Here is a 27,663-nt window from a genome sequence, read left to right as displayed (position 1 = left end):
CAAAAATATAAATTCTAATTATTCTAAAAATAACATTATTTTTTGTAACTTTTTAAACTGGCATTTTGACTTATACATAAGCTTTTGATGTGATGATTAAAATGACCAAATACTACTGAATCTGATCAACTTTTAGTAAACTATTTCTAACCCCATATGACATTGACTTCAAAAAGTAAATAAGTCTTTCACTAAATTGCAAATCATTTTATCAATATATACAAAATATTATATGTTTTAGAACATAGATATTAACAACTAAGATAGAAAAAAAGCTTTATCACTAGATTGAAATTGATTTATTTATCTATAGGCTAGTCAATATGCATTTGGCTTGAGACAATAGTAGAAATATTAAAAATAGAGCAGGGGAAGTAGACAAAATGCTAAACATTGAGCCAGTGACACCAAATTCAGGCTTGATATTTTCAACTTGCTGAATGTGAGTTTGTAACCATCAGTTAACCACTTCAGGCTACAATTACTTCCTTTGTAAAAGGAAAGTATTAAATCTGATAAAGATTAATATTCCATTCAGCTCTGAAATCTAATGTCTTATATAATATAAAATATAATCCATTAGTTCAATAAAGAAATAATAAAGGCAATGAGGAGAAAAGCAGAGATTTGACCAAATCAGAATTCAGCTTAATTCTATATAAATGGGCTAGTCAGTTAGTCATCAGCCATGGAATGGTCCTTTTTCTAAAAACACATTCATTCACCTACCCATCCAATCAGGACTATCATTCCCAAAAGGATGAAATATATGAGAATAGCTGTCACAAATATGTAGATGGATGAACTTTGTTTTGATACTATAGAAATGAAAGGCAAATAACATAAAAATTCAGACAAGAAGCCCCGGAAAATTAATCATTAAATATTGATTAAAGGAAACAAGGCACTAAAACCTACTCTTTGATTAATTTCTAATTTTTTAATCAAAATTAACCTAGTACCCACTGTATTGTAACAATTACACAATAAATTTTTTTAAAGATTTTATTTTTTCATGAGAGACACAGAGAGAGAAAGGCAAAGACATAGGCTGAGAGAGAAGCAGGCTGCATGCAGGGAGTCCAATGTGGGACTTGATCCTAGGACTCCAGGATCATGCCCTGGGCTGAAGGCAGACGCTTAACCTCTGAGCCACCCAGGTGTCCCCAATTACAGAAATCTAATGCAAAAAATAGAGATGCCAGAGTGGCTCAGCAGTTTGCAACCTGCCTTCAGCCCAGGGCATGATCCTGGAGACCCAGGATCGAGGCCTGCGTCGGGTTCCCTGCATGGAGCCTGCTTCTCTCTATATCTCTCATTAATAAACAAATAAAATCTTAATATATATATATATATGTATTGAATTTCTAATATGATTATTAATTCATTCACAATTATTGAGTATCTATTATATGTTGGGTTTTATGCTAAATAATGGCCATTATCCTCACTGCAGTGGAAAAGTCAAATAAATAAATAAGAAGGATAATAACTTTTCATAAATAAATTGAAGGAAATAATAATGGTGCTATGAAAAGCCAGTAATATGGAGATTCTATATTACCAACCTCTTTTATGACAAAAAACTGATTGATTGGCTAGATATATTAATTTGATAAAGTATAATATTTCTTTGCTTTCATGTTAATAATGAGATGAAATAGCTAAAATTATTCTGTCTTTTAAGCTGTCACGTAACCTAACTCTCTAGATTAATGGAAACAGAATTTTAAATATAGTGGATTAATTTTCTCAGTTACCTAAACATCCATTTGGTTGTTTCCTTTGGGCCAGAGAATGAATCTCAAAGGTAATTTAACTCAATTCCCTTAATAAATATATTTTTAAAGATATATTAAATAAAGATATTTTTAAAAGTAGATTACTTTTCCAAAGATACCCAATTAAGTAGTGGTGAAGCAGGCAAGGAGTCCAGGCCTTCTTGAAATACAGTAAGTGTTGTTTCATTTATTATGTGTGGTTTCTAAAAGAATTATTGCCATTCAAAGAATGACCAACTAAAAAGCATTTGTTCATAGCTTTCAGAAGGTTCATTGAAAAATTGAGTTGATTAAAATTGTATGAACTTTCTCTGGGTGCAAATATTTGTGGGTAGAACTAGTGATATTTCTTGGAGACTTCCGGAAGTTTGTAATTTAAATCAGAAAATTAAGGTGCAAAAATAGACAGATATAGTAATAAATATAAAAGTAAATAAAAAATCTTTATTCTCACTGAATGCAAATAAGCTTGTCTACTAAAAAATAAAAATAGATATTTTTCACCGTGTCCTCATTCGAGAGGGTGAGATGGTAATGACTTATGCCTTTCTAGTTAAATAAAGAATTACAGGATAGTCAATATGTCAATTGGTGCTGGAATTTAATTAACAAGAAAATGTTTGTGTGAAAGACTGAGAAGATATTCTTGGCATATAGTTTAGTCACTGAAAAAGTTTAGTGATTAAAGTAGGGCTTTCCGAATAAATATCTATGGGAGTTTTAGGGAGAAGCTAAATTCAAGTAGTGAAGGTTCTAATCTTGGTTGATAGTAAATAAAAACCACTTTAAAGATCTAATAGCATAGGTTCTAATCTTTCTAAATTCCGTTTTGAGATACATGAATAAGCATGCACACAACATACACACACTTTTCCTTTCTGATCTTCAAATTTCCATGTAAATGGTTGGGGGTGGGTGCTGGGAGATAAGAGAGGCTGAGAGAGGGGAGGGAGAATAGGGATGGTAGAAGATGTATCATAAGACCTATGTGTACTCCTCACTTGAACTTACTCTTAAGACATGGAAAACGTGTAAGGGGGAAAAATGGTGGGTAGCATTGCATCTCAAGTAGCCATTTCTTCAGATTTCCCACCTTCATCTTTTTAGAACCCTTATTACAACTGAAGCTCAAGTCACTCTAGTCAACAATGCTTCCTAGCCAGAAGGAAGCTGACCAGGGTTATGAGAATTCTAGAGCAGCTGCTTCTCCTGTTCCGTTGGTATTCATGCACCAAATTTTCTGCTCTTCCCTGGCCCTTTCTAAGGGTCTGGGTTTACTGTTCACTCCTGCATCTCGATAGAAGGTCAAAGACATAGGGTCACATCCCTTCCTAAATTGTCCCTTTTCCCGGAAGGGAACAGTAAAGGGTCTCCCCAGCGCGGTTCTGCTACCCGATTCACAAAAACCTCTGACTCTCCCAAAGCTGACTCCTGAGTCTTTCTTCCCCCAACTCCCTCCAGTCACAGTTAAGGCTCTGCACCAGTTATTCACCGCTTTTTTTAAAGGGTAAAGTGTTACGCACCGCCTACGGTCGTGAGTGGTCTGTCCCTCCGTCCCGCTGTGCGGTCGTGATTGGCAGACAGAACAGTGTCGTCTGGCTCCTCCCCCGCTTCCCTTTGCCGCGCTGGCTGTGTCGGGTTTTACTCAAAGGTGGAGAATGGGACTCGGCGGGCAGCGCTTGGAGCAGGTGCAGAAGCATCCTTGTTCCCGCTGCTGGGGCTATTCCTTCTCCGGTCTCTGAGTCAGGGAAGGACAAGCATTCTTTACCGCTAGAGCTTCAGTGAACTGTTGCCCAGAACCTAGGCACTTCTGACATTTCATCTCACCCCTTATTCCGCGTTCACTGTATAAATCACCTGCACATTTGTACCCTGTGAATCTTCCTTCTGCTCGATGCTCAGAGCAGGGGTCAAAAGGGATTTCAAGTGTTCCGAACGAGAGGGGCTTTCCTGACTGCGGAGAGCTGTCTAAGGTGCTGAAGCTTTCCTGCGTTCGTCTCCTGCAACACCACACAGAGTTAGGTTGCACATTTTCATTCCTGGCTTTCTCTTCCCCCATGCCTTGGCTAAGACTAATTTCAGGATCGTGAAAATCTCTCCGTATCATGGCCCACGTGAGACACTTTCGGACATTAGTTTCGGGATTTTACTTCTGGGAAGCAGCACTGTTACTCAGGTGAGTCCGCTTGTATTTATCATCGGGAGAACTATCTAAGCTTGTGCACTATGTTGCAACCACTTGTTATTGATGAAGTCAAGAATGCAATTCGAAATTGACTTGTTGAAAGTATCCCTTAAATCTCATTGTTTTCTATTTAAAGCTGTCTAGCAGTCTTCTGAGACCTCTAAAAACATATAACTTTGCTCTATTTTCACTAATTACTGCTTTATAGTAACTGCTCTCATATTATTTGCAGCTGAGATTACCTTAGAAAAATTATTTCCAAAACCTAGATTTTCTTTCTCAAATTGCTTTTAGAGTTTCTTTTTTTTTCTAAGTGAAATATGAATTCTGAGTGTTACTCTCTTTTTGGAAGTTACAAAACATTTAGTGATTAGAAATAATATTTTTTAAGTGGCAAAAAAAAAATCTAGAACGTAAGCATTTGCTGATTAGAGAAATTCTGAACATTGTTGGTATATCCAGAGGTCAAGTTACATCAATGACATTTAGGGCCTTGCAAGCACCATTTCTAAAGAGCTTAGTTCAGGTAATACACGAAGGAAAAATCATACATAAATCATTAGATATATTCTATGTCAATAATAATCCTTTTGGAGAAAGTGATATTACAAGAAACCTACTGAAGAATAAAATTGTTCTATGATATGTAATTTTCTTATCATGTCCAGTCATATTTGCTGGGCTTTCTTTTTTTGTAATTTTTATTTTTTTAAAAAAGAGAGTCTAGTCAAAAGATCAGATAGTTTAGCCCCTAATCTTAATCAAACAATATATAAGCATGATTATGCTCAGAATAGACTTCTCAACCACCAATATAAATGTTACTTTACTCTTATAATTACCCTAAAATTTCCATTTTTATGGCCCACAAGCTTTACAAGAGGATTGAAATAAAATATTTTTTTTTCTCAAGTACAATGTTGAACCACTGTAAGCTAGGATATTTTCAGTGAAAAATATTTTAATATGACTGTAAACTTTTGTAACTACAATTGTCACAAATTTTATATATAGTGATTAAAACAAATAGTGTTGAGCTTTTATATTTATAAAAACTTCATGGAAAGGAGCACAAAATTCATGTTATAAGTGAAATGGTTCATTTTACTACAATTATTTCTTAGTATCTTAGATGATGATATGCATATTTTTTTTCAAAGAAATAAAAATAATTGCAGACACTTAGATTTAGAAAGTTTAATGTCAGTAACTAAACCATTTTGGTCAATAAGGTTAAATTTGTATAATGGTAATACACCATGATATTTGTTATAATATGTTTTTAGGTATATAATCTTCATTAGTACATCCTTTGATTTTTGTCTAAAATGTAATCCCTTGAATAACATATACCCAGTATAGAAGTTTGTGCGGTATATATATATTCTTTATTATCAGGTTTTTTTTCTTCTTTCATAAATTGAATAAAATTTTTCCCTTGAATGAGAGTAATTCATATGAAAAACTTTAATTATATTAAAAAATTTAAATATATTTATTTTCACTAATGGCCTTTAAAATTTTCTATAGTTCAAAAAAAAAGTGAGGCACCCTCTACTGGAAGTATTTTGTAAAATAAATAGTAAATTCTAAAATAAATTTGTATAATGGTAATTTGCCATGATATTCATTATAATATATTTTTAGGTATATAGTTTTAATCAGCACATCCTTTGATTTTTGTCTAGTTTTATTTACAAAATTTTATTTCAAAATGATGATCATAATTATAAGAATTTACCTTCATTAATATTAAATAATAAGAATGCTTTTTATGCATAATCCAAAAATGTAATCTCTTGAATAATACATACCCAGTATAGAAATTTGTGTGGTTTATTATCAGGTTTTTCTTCTTTTATAAATTGGATAAAATTTTTCCCTTCGATGAGAGTAACTCATCACTCTATTAAAAACTTTAATTATATTTTAAAATTTTAATATATTTATTTTTAGGGATGGATCTTAAAAGAAAATTTCCTATAGTTAAAAAAAAAGAAAAAAAAAGTGAAGCTCCCTCTACTGGTAATATTTTGTAAAAGAAATGCCTTTATGAAAACTATTCTTTATTCACTAAGTCTATTCTCATGTATCGAGGAAAAAGGAAACATAAAGGAAAAAAATAAAGACAAAAAGTATTTAGTGCTAATTTATAAATCTATCTTTTAAATTTGGAAATATTCTTTTAGGGTAATTTGGAGGCAAGAACTACAACTGAAAACTAGATATTTTTAATTAAATAATCTACTAGTACAAGCTTCTTTTGACAAGTTTTAAGGATTTTTAAAAATCTTATTGAGAGATGCACACAGAAAAGTATACAAATAATAAGTTTCTATGTAAAGTTTCACAAGGGTAACACAGTCATGTGAAGAGACTATGGATCAAGAAGTGGAATTTCCCTAAAAAACTAAAAGTGAACTATCATATGATCTGGTAGTCCCAATTATGGTTATTTATGTAAAAGAATCAAAGTCAGGATCTTGAAGAGACATTAGTAATTTCACATTTATTGCAGTGCTATTCACAATAGCTAAGGTGTGAAAACACATAAATGTCTGCTGACAGGTGATGGATAAAAAATGTGGTATATAGATACAAGGCAATACTATTCAGCCTTTAAAAAGAAGGAAATTCTGCAATATGCAATGACATGGATGGATTTTGAAGACATTATCCTTAGTAAAATAAGCTAGGCATATAAAGATAAGTACTCCATAAGGGGGGGGGGGGGAGTAGAATTGCCAATATCACAAACACACTCACCCTCCCACTGCCATACCTTTTCCAGGCACTACTTGACCCCAAATAATCCCTATTTTGACCTATTACAACTATAAATATGCTTTTCTCCTTTGGAACTTTATATAAATACTTATTTAAGTCTGCTTTATTTTTATGAGCACTATGTTTATATGATTTGTCCATATTAGTGCATGTAGCAATAGTTTGTTTTTCTCATTGTTGTATAGTATTCCATTACATGAAGATATTACAATTTATCCAGTGTCCTATGAAGGATATTTGGGTATTATCTTAAGTTTTGGCTAGTGCTGCTATGAATATCTTTGAACATGTCTTTTTGTGAATACATGTTAATACATGTGAATATATGCATTTTGGGGATAGTATGGGTTGAACCTACGACTTCTCTATGAGAGGAATTTCTGGGTCATAGGATGGGCATGAATATGTTTGGCTTTATTAGAGATTGCAAATTTTCCAAGGTAGTTGTACCTATTTATACTTCTATCAGCAATGTATGAGGGTTTCTGTTTTTACTAGTACAAAATTTGTTAAGTGCATATTATTATAAGCATTTCTAGCATTTTCTTAAACTATTATTGCAGGCCCACAGATGATATTTTAATTCTTTTATTTTGGCATAATTTCTACTTTTTAGTAAATGAGTTTTACTAAGGCAAAAATAGTGGAACAAAATTATTTACTTCTATAATACAATTAGAAGTATTCATTAACAGAATATATCAGATATTTAAAAAATACAATTTTTGAAGGGGAATTATTTAAAAAGATAATAATTTTAAAAATACAAGTAAGAAAATTGTGTAAACAGACTCAAGTAATCTGAATTTCCTAGTAGTAGAGTTTTTTTTAAAGTTTCACACTTTGCTCAGATATTGCTGCTTTTTGAAATAATCCTTCTAGGCTTTTGGGTTCTAGTCCTCATATCAATAAAATAAAGAACAAAATACCAGTGTTCAGCTTTCTTTGAAATGCAGATAAAGTGATGATTATGAGGAGCTTGCAGAACAAATTCTAAAAACAGGAGAACTGCCAAAAATACTTCATTTAAATTGATTATTTTCATAAGATACAATTTTATTTTTCATCTTTACAATTTGATACCAACACTGACTTGCTACTTGAATAAATTATAGTACACTCTGTCAAAAACTAAATGTGTGAATTTCAGACTTCATGATAATCACAAATAAAATGCTTTCCTGGTTTATTTTGAAGCCTAAAAAACACATTTTGACATAGAACTTATTTTTGCTTTTGGTATGTTTTGGAGCATGGGGAAAATCCTTTTTATTTTTTTTTAATTTTTATTTTTTTTTTTTGAAAATCCTTTTTAATGTTGGGTCTATTTTCTTATGTAAGATACTAAGAAAAATGTACTTCAATGAATAAACTTTTTTACCATAATGATTTCTTATATGCAGGTACAGTAACAGGATTCTATGTAGTTTTTAAAATTATGCTGCACATAATACATGCTTCTTACCTTTATGTCTATAAATACTCATATGTCCGAAGTATAGAAGGATCATGGCCCAGTTTTCTGGTCAGTGCCTCAGGCAATTTGCCCTGCAGATTCAGACAACAGCTTGCAAAATATTTCTTATGCTACTATTTTTTTCTTCCCTTAACTATAATTATGTACAGAGGCAAGTCAATCAACAAATATGTATTTAATGTGTAATGTTAAGCAATTCAACAAAATTACCAAATTCTGTGCACAAATTTTTGTCCTAGGTACACTTTGGCTGATTGGGAATTACCACTTTTCCCATGATGGAACTTAAAACACAGCAGGGAAGAAAGTACAAAGAACCAAGTTAACAAAAGAAAAGCACAGATAGCAATGTTTTAGAAACGTGAGGTAGGATAGCTATCTAGAAGGCTTTGTACTTGTGTTGGATCTTAATATGCTTGTTCACTGGGCAGAAATGAGACATAAATGAAATGATAATAAGTTTATAGCATGCTTAGGGAGTGGTGATGGTCGAAGTCACTGAAGAAATTCTGATTTATAGTGTGCATTCATATTGTACCTACAACAACTACTGAGCTGGCTGCAACAATAAACCTGCAGAAATATGAAGAAGCAACAGTAGAATATGGATAAAATTTAGAAGCAATAGACATGGGTAAAATTTAGAAGAAATAATTTAATTATAATTGGATAGTTGTTATTATGGGAATGATCTTTTAACTTGGCTCATAACATCTCGATAAGATTGCTAATAATAATTACTAGTAGTAGGGACACCTGGGTGGCTCAGTCAGTTAAGCCTCTGCCTTCAACTCAGGTCATGATCCCAGGATCCTGGGATCTAGACCTGCATTGTGTAGGGAGTCTGCTTCTGCCTCTACCCCTCCCGTGTCGTGCTCGCTCTCTCTTCTCAAACAAACAAACAAACAAACAAACAAATAAATAGATAGTAATAGTAAGAACTATATAAACAAACAATAATAGCAAAACTACAAGAATTTTAAAACTTATAAATTGTATTTGAACTTTTCATCAAAATATGGTCTTAAAGAAAGAAAACCAAGTAGAGGATTTGGATTGTTGGAAGAAAAGAAGGCACTGAACTTGGTTTGGGATATTTGAGTTCGAGATGCTAGCTGTAGATCTTGGTATCCTGCCGTCAGCTGGGGATGCAGAGATGATGCTTGAACTGTAGATTTAACAGTCAAAATGTTATGAAGGTGATAATATTGTCTGCAAAGAAGAAAGAATAGAGAAAATATTTATATGCAGTAAGAGTAGAACATTGTAAAGCAAGGCACAGAGAAGAAAACAGAGAGAGCCCCATGTTAAACTGGAGGTAAGACTGATTATAACTAAGTGACAAAGTCACAGATTTATCACTTTTATACAGTAGATCCAAAAGACCTGCTCATATCAACAGTATATATCTTTCTGAAACTTTTCTATAGAACTTTTCAATGTTCTAATTTCAACTAATCTCATAATTTCACAATCATAGATGATATATACTATCCACTTAGTTTTCTCAGGAGCCTTTTAGGGAATTATTTTGAATAGCTACATCTTTTACTTTTCCTTACTTCATGAATGATATAGAGTGGATCATTCTTGATTCTTTCAATAAACGTGTCTCTTATCCTTCTCCATATGTTTATCTTCACAGTGGATTAATGGAATTTATTGAAAATAAATTTATGTGTGGGTAAATGTCTATGTGGAAACGTGGCTTATTTGTCTTTCTCCACTAGGAGAATAGTACAGCAGTAGCTTTGTTTTGCTTGGGGAAGTGGGTCAGGAACAGAGATATATGAATCATCTTCAGAGAACTGGTTCTGGAATGAAGGCAGGAATTCCAAGACAGAGCCAACTGTTTGGCAACAAACAGAGGTATGTGAATAGAATGAGCTATTCAGCTATAGAAGGCAAAGCTATTCTAACAACTGCAGGCAACCACTTAAGGCATTTTAAGGAAACTAAGTTTGGAATTCTCAGATGTCAGAATGTATGTAAACAATGGCAAAAAAAAAAAAAAAAAGCAGCTTCATTATATTGCATTTCTGAAATTCTTTCAAAATCTTCATACTAGAGACGCTTTTAGGAGGAAGTATTAGGAGTACCTCTAGGACACATGAAATTGTCCTAGAGTGAAATTGCAGTAACTTTAGTGGTACAAATAAGAATAGCATAAAATCTAAAGGTTATTAACATCCTCTAGAAATAGTTTATTGAGTGGAATAACTTTCAAGGCAAACAATGACGAAATCTCTATGAGTGCGTCCAACATTTGCCATAACCAATTAGATATTATGTCTAAACACAGATATTTCTGATACTTTTATACAACCATCACCACAGTAGAGTGATTGGGCTTACATTAAAGGTAACTGGTGCATCTAATATCTTACTTAAATTTAAGAATCTCTCAAAAATATCTCTGACATGTAGTCATCCTCTAGACCTTAACATTTCTCGCAATAACGATGCCTTTACCTCAAAAGGAAAATATTTATCAAATAATTTTAATAAATTTTTATTGATTAGTTTTTACTAAAATGCCATTGTATTTTCTCCTGGCCAAAGTAAACTTTTTTTTTTCCCCTTATACGTGTCTCTAAAAATACTTGTCTCTGTATTTTCTACTTGTGTTTTATACCTTTTCTCCATTTAAAATGACCCTACTGGGCAGCCCAGGTGGCTCAGGGCTTTAGCACCTGCTTTCAGCCCAGGGCATGATCCTGGAGACTCCGGATTGAGTCCCACGTCAGGCTCCCTACATGGATCCTGCTCCTCCCTCTGCCTGTGTCTCTGTCTCTCTCTCGTCTCTGTGTCTCTCAAGAATAAACAAAAAAAATCTTAAAAAAAATAAAATAAAATGACCTTACTGCTCACAAAAAGTGTGCTTTTATTGAGGCATGGTTTGAATTGATAACCTTTTCTGTACAGTTGTTCTATGAATGAAGCTTGGATTCTCCAGTTTCAGAGTGACTGTGGCAGTCTGCCTTAATTTCTCTATAATTTTATAAAAATTTATAGAGCATTGATTCCATTTTAGGCAGTGTGTGAGGTACTGGGGAAACAGAACTTCAACTTTTAACAATATACCACTATAGAGGGTACATGTGTATTTTAGATGTTCATACAGGTCTTCTCTCTCCCTCTTAATTGTAAGTCTCATGATGATAGCATTGTTTCTGATGTTTATTGTACCTCTATAATTGTTAATTCAATGTCATGCATGCATGAAGTAGATGCTCAATAAACAGCAACTAACCACAGAGATAAAATTTGCCTGTCACATCTCTCTACCTACCTATGACTTTAGATTTGAATTCTACTTAAATATGTTATTACTTGGAGCAAAAAGGGAGTCTATGTTCAAGAACTCACAAAAGATATATGATCAAACAAATCTCAGATATTACTCTGACAGCATTTAGTGGAAAAATAATGGATTTGCTTCTCATTATTACCACGAGAAATCAAAATTTATATTGTATAATTCATTAATTTTCAACTTTTCTTTTTCCATTATTGCCTTCTAAGGAGCCATTAAATATATTTTTAGACTTCCTTTCTAATTGTCTTCATGAAACTATAATACCACAGCATACTAAATGTTTGCTCATATATGGTATATGTGTATAAAGGTTTTATACATAAAAGAATATGATTTTTAGTCCAATATAAAACTTCGACCCATTCCACTAATCCTTACTGAGAATGCTACTTTTTCATGATGCTGCTTAGACTAGAGTTGTATAGTTTTACCATTTTGAGTCATGACCTAGAAATAAAGCAATAGAGGAAGAATTTACTTATTTAGATCTTATTAGGGCTTTGCAATCTTATAAAATGAACACATAGTTGAAGTCATTTTTCCATTGACACACTGTAAGATAAGTTAATCCTAAAGGCATTAGAGAACTTTAGCAACATCTTTTTCCATAAATATATATGGCTTCCTAAAACCATTAGGATTTCAGCAATAAATTTCAAATCACTACTGCCCCTACTAATGCCATCGTTAGATGGCCGTCATAATTTCATATAACTATATTTTAAAAAGAATCTTAGCATTATTATCATGTGAGGTTTATTTATTTTTCTTTGATTTAGACTCTGTTGACTTTCTTTTGTTATTGATGTTAGATAAATGAAAAAGTTCACATTTTTTTTTTCACATTTCTTTTTAAAGTTAAATTTCTACTTGCCATTAAACAGGGTATCAACAGTTAGTACCTATGTTAGCTCTGGATATTCTCCAATGCAGGGGTTAGGGATATGTATAAAAAGCTGAGAATATGTTACTACTAAAAATAAAAACTAATGGCAGAAATTGTATTTACATGTAAAATGCTACTAACAGAAAAGAAAGTAAGTTGTTATTAATGGTCAGTGAGTGTGCATAAATCATCAGAAAACAGTTTGTCCTGTTGTTATTGTTGTTGGTATTGTTTTTGTTGTTTGGGGGTTCAGACTGTCCATACAATACTTTAGGGTGGAGACCTGGGAGAAGATAAGTGATTTGAATCTCAATAAAATGACCACTCAAAGGTGCTTCATCAAATGACTGGGACTCAAGTGAGTTCAATTTGTCTGGCTAATGTCTCCTCAACTCACTTAATTTCTCTAAAAATCCTTCTCTGATCTTCCTCAAGTCTAGGGTGGGGATACCTCTGTGCTCCCAAGCATCCAATGCCTTTAATGCACATATCCTGGGGAGGTTGGGTGGGGGTGGTCATTGCTTTAATATTACCTCTAGTTCGAACTGTGAAGTCCATCAGGGCAAGAAAATAACGTATGTCCAATTCTATTTTCAGGGCTTGAAAGAGTGTCTAGCACACTAAAAGTACTCACTCATTTCTCAAATGAGGCTTTTATTTCTAAAAGCGGATTGACAATTCCAAATAAATAACTCTTTCTTGACACAACTAAAAGTACTGTGTTTACTTTCTTTGCTTCTAGCACTCAGGAGAAAATTTGGTGAGTGATATGATGCTTTGCTTTTTCTGTATTCCTAACTTAATTTTTTTTGTGGTAATATATTTACCCACTCATCTCTTATCTCTCTTTTACAGAAAAAGTTTTAGAAAAATATCATCTACACATTTTTGTTTTCTCACTACTCATTTATGCCTCACTTGTTACTATTTGGATCTGTCCCCACCTCTACTAAATAAAGCAGTTAGTATGTTGCGATACTATGTACTGAGTTTTCATGTTGCCATAGCTCCTTCTTTTTTAAAAATTGAAAAAAACAGAAATAACACTTCATATAATAATGATTGTATATAATGGTTAACATAATAGTTATTAAAATAACTATTAAATATATGTATAAAATATTCATATATATACACATATAAAATATATATATTTTTTAATCAATATATAACTTTTAATTATTTACTTTTTATAAGATCTCTGCACTGGAAAGAGAAGACATAATTAAAGGAACATCCTAAATAGTAATCAAATGCATATTCTCAAGGTATCATATTTACTTTTCTATTATACCTATATCTATCACAGTTCTGGATTCAGAATCACTGACAATATTCCAATTCCCTGGATAAACTGAGATCATTGATAGCACATAATATTTGTTTTTGCTTTTTAATCTGTTTATTCGCATTTTAAAAATATTTTATTTATTTATTGATGAGAGCCACACAGAGAGAGAGGCAGAGACACAGGCAAAGGGAGACGCAGGCTCCATGCAGGGACCCTGATGCCGGACTGGATCCTGGGACCCCAGGATCATGCCCTGGGCTAAATCACCCAGCCACCAGGGGCTGCCCTGTTTATTTACATTCTTTTAATGTTTTAGGCCCAAGGGTAAATTACCCTATAAAGGGTAATTGAACAATGGTTCCTTTTTTTCCTGGCAGTTATAAAAAAGATAGTCATGAACAACTACCTAAAAGTATCTATTTTAAATACTGAGAAAGGAAAACATCTTGTTTGGCATGGAAAGGGGTAGAGATTCTTCCTGAAAAGGGAAGGAATTTAAATGGACCTTAAACAGTTGACAGAGTTTGTACAGGCAGAAAAGAGGGATCATATCAGGCAGGAAAAGCATTGTTAGCAAAGGCAACAAACCAACTTCCATGTGAAATGGATGATATTATAAACTCCATAGAGACAGTTCTACCAGGAGAGCCTTAAGTTCTCTTTTCTTATAAATCCATGCTTAAGTTGTTTCAGGACTAACTTCATAGGGAGTATCTATATGACTATCACAGGGTATTAGAAAAGCATCAACAAATGTTTACTCAGATAACATGTTTCACTATTTCTAAACAAAATGTTTCATTGTCATCATTTGATTATGAAGGAAGAAAATATTTGAATAAGCTATTTTATATCCGCTGTTTTGTTGACATCAGTATACATCTACTTTTACTAATTTGTATTACTTAAATGTGTTTATTCTGTGTATCAGAAGTCTAAGGATTGAAACTTAATTATTAGAATAAATAAAGCAAAAATCCAGGAAAAGAAGAGATTTATGACTTCATAGTTTTGTAAACAAAAGGCTACATTCCTGACAAGGGAAGGAAGAATGACATATGTAATGAAATCTTGGGATCCCTGGGTGGCGCAGTGGTTTAGCGCCTGCCTTTGGCCCAGGGCGCGATCCTGGAGACCCGGGATCGAATCCCACGTCAGGCTCCCGGTGCATGGAGCCTGCTTCTCCCTCTGCCTGTGTCTCTGCCTCTCTCTCTCTCTCTGTGACTATCATAAATAAATAAAAATTAAAAAAAAATTAAAAAAAAAAAAAAAAGAAATCTTGACTTTGAAAACTTAAAAAAACAGACTATCTCTATGCATTTTTTTCTACTAAAAATTATAAAACACTCTAATATGCATTATACAATATTTTCCACCAGTTCTTAAATTATTCCTTTTTAGGAAGAGACTTACCTGTATTAAAACACTGACCCTTATTAAAACATTGTACAGTATATTCCACTGCATGGTAAGAATAAATGAACCTTCTGTGTCCTTAACTAACCTCTTGTTTTATTTATTGGGAATAATACAAATGGCAGGGCATTATATGGATAAAATTATCAGGTATCTCGCATCTGCTTTATGATGTTTCTTTGTAACAGTTTTAAACCACTTTAAAAGATTGTGAAATCCTTTTTTTTCCTCCTTTAAATCCCTGAAATTTAGGGTATCTCTTTCTTCCTGTGAATCTTAAATAGGATGAGAACCATCAAAGACACTGACTCTGCTGCAGACGCCTCACTTGATACCTCCTGAGACTATAGTAGAGAATTAGGCTTTATGTGTCCTTAATATGTCCTTCTAAATAATAACATGTGAACTTAAAATTTTGCTCTACTTAAAAAAGCCAAAGTGTATACCATTCTTTGTGTGTACATGTACAGTTATCATATATGTCAATTTACAGCAAAGATTACATTGGAAAAGCTTGATTGATAGAAAAAAATAATTCAAATTCCTAAAGCAAATAAAAATTCAAACTAAAAAAAAAATAAAAAGAATATAAAATGTATACCTCTGTAGGAAAGAGCTAGTCTATTTTAGATGTTTTCTAACTTAATTTTTCTTGCATTTTGTCTTCTCTGTGCATGCATTTGTGTGTACTTGCAAAAACAAGAAGAAATTTGGAGAAAGAGGACTCAGGGTCAGGTTCAGTCCTGTCTTTGAAGGGCTGGGTGACCTTTCCATAGACTAAGTGATTGTATTTCATATGCTATGTTAAAAATGTAATGTGTAGAGCTGTATCCATCTAAAGAGTACAATTTTTTTTTCAGTAAAGTAGAAATGTGATCATTTCTCTTTAACAGAAAATATGTACCAAGCATTATAGCTATAGTTTCTGACCTAATTTAATATTAATGGCTTTTATTTTCCAAATCTATTTTTTCCCCTAAAATCCATTGTTGCTATAGATGTGAGACCTGCTGAGTGGTAGGAAAATAAACACGTGATGAACAGACCCATCCATCCTTTACTGGTGTTAGTTTAGCTTAGTCTCACCTCTGTAAGCGACAGAAAGTACACAATAATATTGGCTTAATAAAGATTTTATTTTTTCCAAGAATCAAAAAAGAAAAGAACAGCTATGGAAATGGGCAGGCCAAGTCTGGAATGGCCGTTTATCAATCCTTCCTTCTACCTTGTTGTTTGTCATCCCTAACATGGGGTTTCTTCCTTGAGATCCAAGATAGATGCTCTGATCCAGTCAACACAGGTATTTCCCAGTTATCAGAAAAGAGAAAGAGGCTTCTATTTAAAGACACTTCCAAGAAGTTACAGATTTCCCAGCTTTCTTGGCAGCTTTGTGTGTCCTTTTGACTAGGTTCTGGCCACTAAATTGTAAATAGAAGTGGCATATTTAAGTTGTGTAAGGTGCTGTTGGAGGGCAATCCAGAAGCTCCAGACCATATGTTGCATTCTGCCCTATGGAACTCAGTCTTTAACCAAAGCAAAAGGGAACTATTATAAGTAGGAAAGGAGCATAAACACATTGTGTTTCAGAAATCTCACCAAAGAAGTAATGTGGAGAACTCTGAAAAAAAGTATGGTGATGGTGGGGAGGGGCAAAGCTAACATCAAGGAAATTAGATCATGGTCAATGCAACAGACCATCCTAAAAATGGAGAGAAAGGAGCAGATGTAAGAAGTAACACAAAGAAAAGGAGGAAGAAAAAAAAGACTTATCCACTAATTGGCAATGAGGAAACAGAGAGAAGAGTATAGGATAATACTTGTAATCATATTAGTAACGAGGTGAACAGTAGTGCCTGGACACAAATAAAACATAAGAAAACAGGAACAATCATGTAGAAAAGTATCCTAGTTTAAGTTCCTGATAGGTGTAGTGAAAGTCATACCCGTAAGATAGCCAGTTAGTGAAACGCTTCAGCTTGGAGGAGGGAGTGTAAGACATGGGAATAGATCAGACTGGATGACTAGCATTCTGGGTCAGGGCTTTTTCTACTTGAGCACACACGGATGTTTCATCCCATTGGGGTAAAACTTGTTTGCTTATGAACTCACCCCAATGGATGACACAGAGTCATTAAGCCTGGCTCTAGCTGCCCCAGATGCCATCTCACATACTCCAGGCTGAGCTGTGGATAGCACAGCTGTAATCACCTGGGCATGCAGATATGAAAAAGTCCTTCTCTGCCTAGGGCATCGCTACTCAAAATGTAGTCCTTTAGCCAGCATGATAACTGTCACCTGAGAGCTTGTTAGACCTGTAGGGTCTGAATTCCACCACAGACTTACTGAATCTGAATCTGCATTTTATCATACCCTCCAGATGATTCATAACCATATTTAGGTTTGAGAAAGCACTATCTTAAGAACAACATCTTCTATGGGATGGGCAGAAAGAGAAGTACTGTCAAAAAAAAAAAAAAAAGCAGATATGGTAAGAGAAAAGGAGAATGAACAGAGTATGTCACAGAATCTAACAGAAGAGTCCTACAAAGAATGATCAATAACATCAAATGCCAGAGAAACAAAAGAAATATGGAAGATTACTGGTAGCCTTTTCAAGTGAATTTTTGGTACAAATATACATGTACAAATATGATAGCACAATGTTGATGAATTAAAGAAAAGATAAATACAAATTATTTTTTTCTGAAAGGCTACTAGAAACTAAGAGTAGATTCAGTTGAGACACATGCTTGTTGATTTGTTTAGTTTTGTTTTTAAAATAGCAGGATTTTTAAGCTTGTTTTTATCAAGAAGAAAGAAGCCAAGACATTAGGAAATGCTTTAGAAAGAGACGAGAGGGATACAAAAGAGGAGGGGTAGTCACTGAAAAAAATGAAAAAGAAGAGTTTTAAGAGCCGTAGTTGAAGGATAGCTTTTGAACCAGAGGAGTACCAGGTCTCTCTCTGTGGCTAGATAGAAGGTTAAAATAGATGCAGAATATGGCAAGCTGTCGATATGGGAATTGTGATTTCATAATTCAGCAGCTGAATGCTCAATTATCTCTTTGAAGAGGAGGCAAGGTCATCAGCTGAGATAAATAATGAAGTGAACAAGTTTAGGCTGACTTCCCAGTTACCAAAGAGAATAGAGCTGAGCCTCCATTACTTCTGGTACCCTGGTAGCGCTGTGTTCCAAGTTGTGTCAGAGGATTCCATTCAGCCCCCTCACAGCAGATGCCCTATCGCTCTGCAGCGGAGGGGATGAAGTCTAGAGACCATGATCATTATTCAGACCACACGAATTTACGTGACAAAGCTAGAGGCATTGTCTCACCTAATTCAGATTAACTGATTATTTTTCCAAGGCTATTCTAAAGTAGAAAAAGAAATGATCACATCACTCCTTAAAAGGTGAAGTGCGACTCCATCACTTAGAATGATAGGGAGGTTTGTTTTTTGACATTTTCATCAAAAAATACAAGAAAGAAGCCACTTTCAAGATTTTACTCTTTGTTCTTATAGTTCTACAAATGAGCACCAAGTTTAGCAACATTGGCATACATTTTATGCTCACAACTCTGAGCTGTTTCTTTTGCGTCTCCAAATGTGACCAGCCTTTTCCTATAAAACATCGTCTCTGTGGATTTTGTCATGCTTGATTAAAGAAAACATATGCTCTTACTGCCACAGGAAATAACTTCTATAATCTAGAGGGCTTTAAAATCCTTTTGTTTCCTGGGAAACCATAAACATGTTTCCCAAAATAGCTTAGGCATATACAAAGAAGGGAGGAAGTGGGGAGGAGGAGACAGAGGTGAGGCAGGGGGAGCAGACAAGAGGAGAGTCAGCTATGCATGGGCTTTAAGTATCATGTTAACACAACAGCTTTAAGATCATGTTGTGTCTTTCTCATCTCATCTCTTGATTTTTAAAAAGCACAACAACATCCAATAAAAACCTTGGTGAAGACAACAGCAACAACAAAAAACCCTTGGTAGTTAGAATTTCTGAGGGAAATTGAATACCATCATATTCATTGTAGTATTCACCTTTCCTTACCATTTCCAATTATAAACTCTTTTTTTTGCCTTATTGTTTGATTCCTTCCTTCATTCTGTGCTATTTCTCTCTCCTTAGGGAGATGTAATGGTTAGACAAATATGAGGTTTCCTGCATCACAGGAAGAGAAAGGTCCAATCTGCTTAAGTCAGAATACCTTCCATTGAAAGGTGACATTTACATAAATATCTGCAGTCACATAAATGGGAATATCGACCAAAATCTGAATAAGTCCATGCTCTGCTGATTCAGTATTATTCAGGAAAAGAAACTTACTATGATTCCATTTCATTATTCACTGTACAACTCTTTCAGATTCAGAGACTCCAGAGATTGGTGATTTAAAATATCATGCTTTTATGTCCTGAATCTTATTGATTTGGGGATTTACAAAAATGTGTTTCATTAGTAGGCACTGATACAAGCACAATTAGCTAAAAATAGAAAGTGGAGAGCTCAAAATAAAGCAGTACTATTTCTGCTATATTGTTTCTTTATAAATATTTACCTTTATAAACTCAGTTAAAATCTCAGGTAAGGGCATGATTTCTGTATCATTCATCTCTGGGTGGTAAGATCTTTTTCTAATTTTTTATAGAAAGAGAGAGAGCATGTGTGTGTATGTGTGCATCCAAGTGGAGTGGGGATGGGTGAGAGGGGCAGACAGAAAGGGAGAGAGAATCTTAAGCAGGCCCTATGCCAGGCTTCATTTTATGACTCTGAAATCATGCCCTGAGTAGAAATGAAGAGTCAGAGGTATAACTGACTGAGCCACCCAGGTGCCCTTATAAGATGTCTTTTTCTTTTTATACTTTTTATGAAATTTTTAATACAGTAAACATAGATTAAATAAAATTTATAGTGTTTTTTTCTGAAACAAAGTTGTGCATATTTTAAGTCTAATAGGTTTTTTGGCAAATAAGATTCAGAAGATAAATCATTCTTTTTTTTTTTTATTTTAGAGAGATAGCACAAGTAGGAGGAGTAGCAGAGAGGGAGGGTGAGAAAGGGGGGAAAGAATCTCAAGTAGACAAGCAAGCTGAGCAGGGAGCCCAACACCAGGCTTGATCTTGGGGGCCTTAATCTCAGAACCCTGAAATCCTGACCTGAGCTGAAACCATGAGTCAGATGCACAACTGACTGAGCCAACCAGGCACCATGTAGGAAAGGGACAATTCTTGATCAACATTTCCTCCATCGATTTGATGTAATCACTTTCAAATTATCTGAAAAGGCTGGAAAAATGCTCTGAAACCAGTGATCTTTTGATAGGTTAAACTGATTGAAGTGTATTTGGAATATAAGGAACAAATTTATCAAATTGAATTCTGTCAAACTGAACTCTAGAAGGACTCTAGAAATTATGGTGAAGTAGTATATTAGTGCTAAGAGATGAGTTCCAATGACATGAGTTATACGACACGGGCAGAGATGAGCTAGTGAAGAGGGATCTTGGCAGGTAAGCATCACCCATCAACAATGGAAACCAGTGACTAATAGAACCAATGGTCTGTAAGAATTTAGTGGAGGGATCATTTTCAGGTCAGATAAGCAAAGAAAAGCAATGTAGAGGATGTGCCATTTAAGCAAAATAATTGATAAAATTCCATAAGGCAGGCAAACATGTGATCAGGGCACATCCTGGATTTTGAAAGATAAATATTATGACTGCTAGAGTCCCCTGACCATTTTCTGACTGAAGGAAATGTAAAGTCTACTATTCCAAGGACATTTTACCTTGCTAATTTTTTTAAAGATTGATTGATTATTTATTTATTTATTTATTTATTTATTTATTTATTTATTTATGATAGAGAGAGAGAGAGGCAGAGACACAGGCAGAGGGAGAAGCAGGCTCCATGCTGGGAGCCCAATGTGGGACTTGATCCCGGGACTCCAGGATCGCACCCTGGGACAAAGGCAGGCGCCAAACTGCTAAGCCACCCAGGGATCCCCTTACCCTGCTAATTTTGATTTTGTTGATACTGCAGCATTCTTATGTTTTTTTAAAGATTTTATTTATTTATTTGAGAGACAGAGAAAGAGAGAGAGAATGAGCAGAGTGAGGGACAGAGGAAGAGTGAGAAGCAGAAACTCTCTGCTGAACTGGGAGCCTGATGCAGGGCTGGATCCCTGGAACCTGAGATCATGACCTGAGCCAAAGACAGACAGTTAACCGACTGAATCACCCAAGCACCCCCCAATCCAGCATTTTTATTGTTTATTACCCAAGAATACACTGTATTTCAGAGTCAGAGCAAAATTCTTATCATTTTTCAATTGAAAAAAATGTTAGAGGTAGTGAACTTTGTGCATATGAGGTATGAGTGTGGGCGTGTTGGTGTGTGAGCATAACTAGAATAAGAGAATTTCAAAAGATGCTCCTTCCATAGAGATTATGGTCTAGAATCAGGCTAACAGAGGAAATCTTTTTGGATAAATCAGAAAAAAAAATAAAGAATACCCATTCTCAGAGGGAAGACAGGGGAAACAGTATTTATGAGAAACATTTTGATGTTTGGTGATTCATTTTGAGAAATTGAGTGTTATTTCACTGATTTGTGAAAGAAAAGTGATATAGGGGGTGCCTGAGTGACTCAAGTCAGTTAAATGACTGACTCTTGGTTTCGGCTCAGGTTGTGATCTCAGGGTCATGAGATTGAGCCCCACATTGGGCTCCCTACTCAGTGAGGAGTCTGCTTGAGATTCTTTATCTCTTCCTCTCCCTCTGCCCCTCCTCCCAACTCAGACACACTCTCTTTTTCTAAAATAAATGTCTTTAAAAAAAAAAGAAAAAGTAATATTGGCAACACATTTCTGTTGTATTTGCTAGAGAGATTTGTAATGTAACTAGCATTTTTCAAAAAGCTTATTTATGCAACTGCTATAATTGAGGTTTAATGATTATAAATCTGTTTTTATAATTTGAGTTTAATCATTATAGGCACTTAATTAAAATCCATTTCAAAATATTTATGTAAATTTAACTATATTTATTAATAATTACTTAAATAATACATGATTATGTTTTCAGTATAAAAAATCCAAATATTTCAGATAAATTGAAACTTCCTGTTGGTCATAACCGCTGTCTTGTTCTGGCCTCTCTCCATTCTCTCACTCATTTTACTACCCTAAAAGAGAAAAGTGGGTCTTCTGTTTGAGGGATTTGAAAGGAAAATCTGGACAAGCATAGCCCAGTGCTTTTCTTTCCCCTTTCCACTTGGAACCTTTAGTAATGTGTGAATATATAAACATTATCTTTGATTTTCGTTAGAAAGCCAATGTGTCCTCAGATAGTATCAGTTTTATTAGTCATAATGTCATGTTATGGTCCCAAATCCTTTATTCCCTTGAAAAAAATTCTCAAATTGTTCCACATTTAAAGGTGGGGGAAGGGTGAATGCTAGTTTGAATCCCCTTGGATCTCAAGATTATACTAAAAATGTTATTTTGCACTTGCTATTTCTTTCATCCAAAGGTATTTCTTTAAGTGCTTTCTATTTTAGAACACACAGAATACCTTATTTTGTTTATAGCTGTATAAATCTAAAGTACAATCATATTAGAGATTTTTAGAGGCACATCTATAGCAATTTAGGTCATTTTCTATTTTTATTAATACAACTAAATTTGCATTAAATAATGCTGGGTCATAAGGAGGATGCCTTAACTTAAATATAGACCTTGAAGTTCCCCGTTAAGATGGCTATCTATATATGCTATCCTTCGGTGTATCAATTGCTTATAAAAGTAACTTTTACCATATACTCATCAATTTTTGATATTGTTAAAGTTTTAAATTTGGCCAGTTGTAATGGTATTTAGTCTCTATTTAAATGGACATTGTGAGGTGCCTGGTTGACTCAACTAAGTGTCCAACTCTTGATTTTGGCTCATCTCATGATCTCACAAGGCCATGAGATTGGGCCCCATATCAAGCTCTGCACTGGGTATGAAGCCTACTTAGAATTCTCTCTCTCCCTCTCCCTTCACCCCACTTCCCTCATCTCTCTCCCTCTCTAAACAAATAAATAAACAGACATTACCTGATTACTTCTGATTTTGAGCATTCTCTTTTATACTAAATATGCATTTCTATTTCTTTTTCTGTGAATTGCTTACTTATATACTTTGCTCATTCTTCCATTGGATTATCTTTTTCAATTTTTTCCAAGTAATCTATACACCCAACATGGAGCTTGAATTTATAACCCTGAGATTAAGAGTCACATGCTCTACCAACTGAGCCAAACTGGTGCCCTTAGATTATCTTTTCCTAAATGATTTGTTGGACTCCTTTATATGTTCAAGATATTAGTGCTTTGTTACATATCTACTATTTAATTTGCTTGTTTAATTTGTTGTGGTGCTCCTTGTCATGCATAATTTTTCCCTTCAGTTTATTTATTTAATTAATTAATTACTTTATTTATTTATTTATAGTTAACTTACAGAATTATATTAGTTTCAGGGTACAAAATAATAATTCAACATTTCTATACATTTTTCAGTGTTCATCACGATAAATGTACTCCTAATACCCTTTATCTATTTCACCATTTTTCCCCTCCACCTTTCCTCTGACAAACACCAGTTTGTTTTCTGTATCAAAGAGTCTGGTGGTTGTTTCTTTCTTTCTTTTTTTTGTTCATTTATTTTGTTTCTTAAATTCTGTATATGAGTGAAGTCAAATGGTATTTGTCTTTTTCTGTCTGACTTATTTCACATAGCATTACATCCTCTAGGTCCATCCACATCTTAGCAAATGGCAAAATCATTATTTTTTATGGCTGAGTGATAGTCCATCTATTGATAGACATTTGGGTTTCTTCCGTATTTTGGTATTGTGAATAATGCTACAATAACACAGGGATGCATATATCTTCTTGAATTAGGGTTTTTATTTGGGAGGACTAAGTATTCATTAATGGGATTACTGGATCATAAAATAATTCTTTAATTTTTCAAGGAACTTCCATACTGTTTTGGCTGCAGCAATTTGTACTCCCACCAACCATGCACAAAGGTTCATTCATGAATGTTTAATGTTGATGCATTACTTCAATGATTTTCACATGAGTACCATTCTCACTGCTACAATTTCTCTGTAATTTTTTCTTGAACTCATCCATCTATGTTTTTACCTCCACCAATTCTCCAAAACTGCATTTGTCAAAATCACTGTTGATATCCACCTAGCAGAATTAAATGGCTAATTCCCAGTCTTCATCTTATTTGGTCAGTTAACAGCATTTAATGTGCCATGCTTCCCTCCTCCTTGACATGCTTATTCCAACTGGCTTCTAGGACCACACTGAATTTTTCCTATGGCTCCCTTGGCTATTCTTCCCACATGGCTTTGCTGTTTTCTTCTCTCCTTCTCCATCTCTTTTCTTTTCTATCTATATGTATGCTTTGGTGACCTCCTCTAGGCTCAATACCTTAAATGCTATCTACTTATCTACAATACTTTTCAAATTTGTGCCTTAACCAATAAATAGATGTCCTTCCTCAGGCTCTAGACCCATTAAACTAGCTGCAGACCTATTTAGCATCTTGGATGTCAAATAGACATCTCAAATTGCACGTGCTCCCAATCTCCAGTTTCTTGCCCCAAACCTAATCTACTCACAATTTCCCCCTTTTTGGTTAATATCAAATGTATCTTTCCAGTTACTTAGGCCAAAAAACATGGACCCATCCTTAACCACTCTCTTTTTCCCTCCTATCTGTCAGAAAATCATGTTGTTTCAAGCTTCCAAATGCATCCAAAATATGATCACATCTTACCTCCAGTGTGGCAGCTTGGTCTGAGCCATCATCACTTGGTCTGTAACAATAATCTAACTAGTGTCTGTCAACCATCCTTAGCCCCACCCTAGTACATATTGAACAGATTAATTATGCATGGTGATTCTTTATGAAAGAAAGGCAAACCAATGTCTACTCAATGTCTTAAAATCATCCACTTCACTCAGAATAAAAGCCAAATTCCATATAAAGGTTTTTGTGCCCCTACATGATTTGATGTTCCATCCAACCCTTTGATCTAATTTCTCACTATTATCCTGCCTGCTAACTCTGTTCTAGTTCTTTTTTGTTCTGTGAATCCTGTTCCTGGCTTTAGCCTTTGTCATCACTGTTCTCTCTGCTTGGAATACATACCCTTGCCTCAGATACTCAGGTAGCCAACTCCCTGACTTTCTTTAATGTCTTGATAAAGTTTCACATTCTCAATGAATATTTAAAATTTTAACAGCTCCCTCCACCCCATATCCTATCATTCTAGAATATCATTTGCGGTGCTCTAAATTTTTCATTACTTTAAAATAGCATGTAATTTACTAATCCATTATGTTTCTTGTTATATTCCATTCTGCTAGAATGTAAACTCACTGGAATCAGTGAGTTTGTTTTGTTTTGTTTGTTGCTGAATCCAAAACCCTCATAACAATGTATGTTGTACATTTTCAGGAGGTATTTAATAAAGAAAAAGAGTGAGTGTGAGTACTAAATAAATCTGCCTTTCCCTTAAGGATTTCATTTTGTCTGATTTATGATAAGTTTTAAACAATTTTTTACATATTTCCAATCTTTTAGATTATTTTCAAGGTAGAATTTTCATATGAATTTTTGAAATTATGTAGTGCAGAGAGCTCAGATGTGTTCATAGCATTCTCAATCCCATCTTCCTCATACCTAGTTTTCTTTCTGGAGAGCAACCACTTTTAAATGCTCATGTATTTTCCTTATTCTGATGATTATTTCCATACCCATACATCTAAATAATATCCTTATGTCATTGTTTTACATTTTGTTTCCCCTCAATTTTCTAATTTCTTTTTTTTTTGTCTTTACTTACATTAAATATTTCTTTAAAGACTCATTTTTTTTTCCCTCTTAATCTTACGGCTTTGTTTACACACTATTTTCCAAACCTCACTCACCCCACACCAAAATGGCCTTCCTAGAGTTTTTTCTTCTTCTGATCAAAACTATATTGTTGGTTTGTTGAGGCCTTCTGCATAGATGTTATCTGAATAAATCACATTACTACTTTCTAAGTTCTATCAGCTCCTTCTAGGATTCTGTTTCTTGGTTTACTCCCTCATTTTGCTGCAGTATAGTCTCAATGATTTTCCGAAGAAAGCATTAATGCAGGTAGACTATTCAATTCCTTGTATTGTGGCGCTTCATTACTGCTAACTTGGTTCACATATTGGCTTAAATGCTAGGTTGAAAATATGAAATAAAAATATTTTTTTAAGATTTTATTCATTTATTCATGAGAGACACAGAGAGAAAGAGGCACATACACAGACAGAGGGAGAAGCAGGCTCCATGCAGGGAATCTGATGTGGGACTCAATTCCAGGTCTCCAGGACTATAGCCTGGGCTGAAGGCAGCACTAAACCGCTGAGCCACCTGGGCTGCCCAAAATAAAAATAATTTTTACCCAGAGCTTTGAAAGTTTTTTCTTGATGTTTTATAACATATATAAATACTAAATACTAGGCTTTGCCTAAAGCCTCAAAGCCTAAAGCCAGTCTAATCTTGCATTTTACTTTTTCTTTCAGAATCTTTCAGAATCTGCTCTTAATTCTTAATATTTGGCAGTTTTACAACAATGGCTCTAGGCATAGTTGTCTCTGTTGAATTCAGACAGCTCACTCACTTTGAAAATACTTGTTTTTATCCATTTTTGAAAAATTTCCCACCCTCTTCACCTACCTCTCTATTCTTTCCTCTTTTCACCTTCCAAAATTTGTAGGAATTTCTAATTTGCTGAATCTCCTTTTCTGTTGTATTTTAGTTTCAGTATATACTTCTTTTATCATTTGGTATTAGTTTAATTGGACTTTGCAAAAGGGGGAAATAAATGCTATTAAACTATGCTAAAATATTTTAATTATTTACATATTTACATTTATAGCTTTAATTCATCTGAAATTTGTTTATATTTATATTATAAAATAGGAGATCAAGTTTAGGTTATTTGCCAAAAGATTATTGACTGATTATTGACCATTAGTCTGAAGTAGCAATTCCCTCTACTTGAATATTCGTCCTTCTGCTTCACACTCAACTCACATCTCAAGTCCCTAGCAAGTCTTTACTGACTATCCATTCCATATGTCCTCTTTCATTATTTTCTGTTTCATCATATTGACTATCTTCTAAGAATATAGAACAATTTCTAATTATCATTATTACTTACATTTTTTTGTTTGTTTATTGTGTTTCTTCTATCATAACATGAACTCCTTGGGTATAGATTTTATTGGTACTCTCCTCTATCTGCATCCAGAGTTTTAGGTAACTGCTTTTTACTGCACATAAGCAATTAAATGAATACAAGAATATGTGTTTTGTATGTATATATGTGCCTATATAAATATATGTATATATAAATATGTATATATTAATGTATATAAATGTACATATACATGTATATGCACA

General features: G+C 34.1%; 1 protein-coding gene across 1 annotated transcript in view; it reads left to right on the top strand.

The window, feature by feature from the left end:
* Positions 1-3,433: 3,433 nt before the first annotated feature.
* GLRA3 (glycine receptor alpha 3) overlaps positions 3,434-27,663 on the top strand; it is a 207,305-nt gene continuing 183,075 nt past the window's right edge. The window contains exon 1 of the mRNA XM_038573624.1: positions 3,434-3,957. Within this exon, the coding sequence (XP_038429552.1) occupies positions 3,887-3,957 (71 nt within the window). The 5' untranslated portion in view covers positions 3,434-3,886. The remainder of the gene's footprint in view (positions 3,958-27,663) is intronic.

Source organism: Canis lupus, chromosome 25 (assembly GCF_011100685.1).
Source record: "Canis lupus familiaris isolate Mischka breed German Shepherd chromosome 25, alternate assembly UU_Cfam_GSD_1.0, whole genome shotgun sequence".
Lineage (NCBI taxonomy): Eukaryota > Metazoa > Chordata > Mammalia > Carnivora > Canidae > Canis > Canis lupus.
This window is presented reverse-complemented; position numbering and strand designations above follow the sequence as displayed.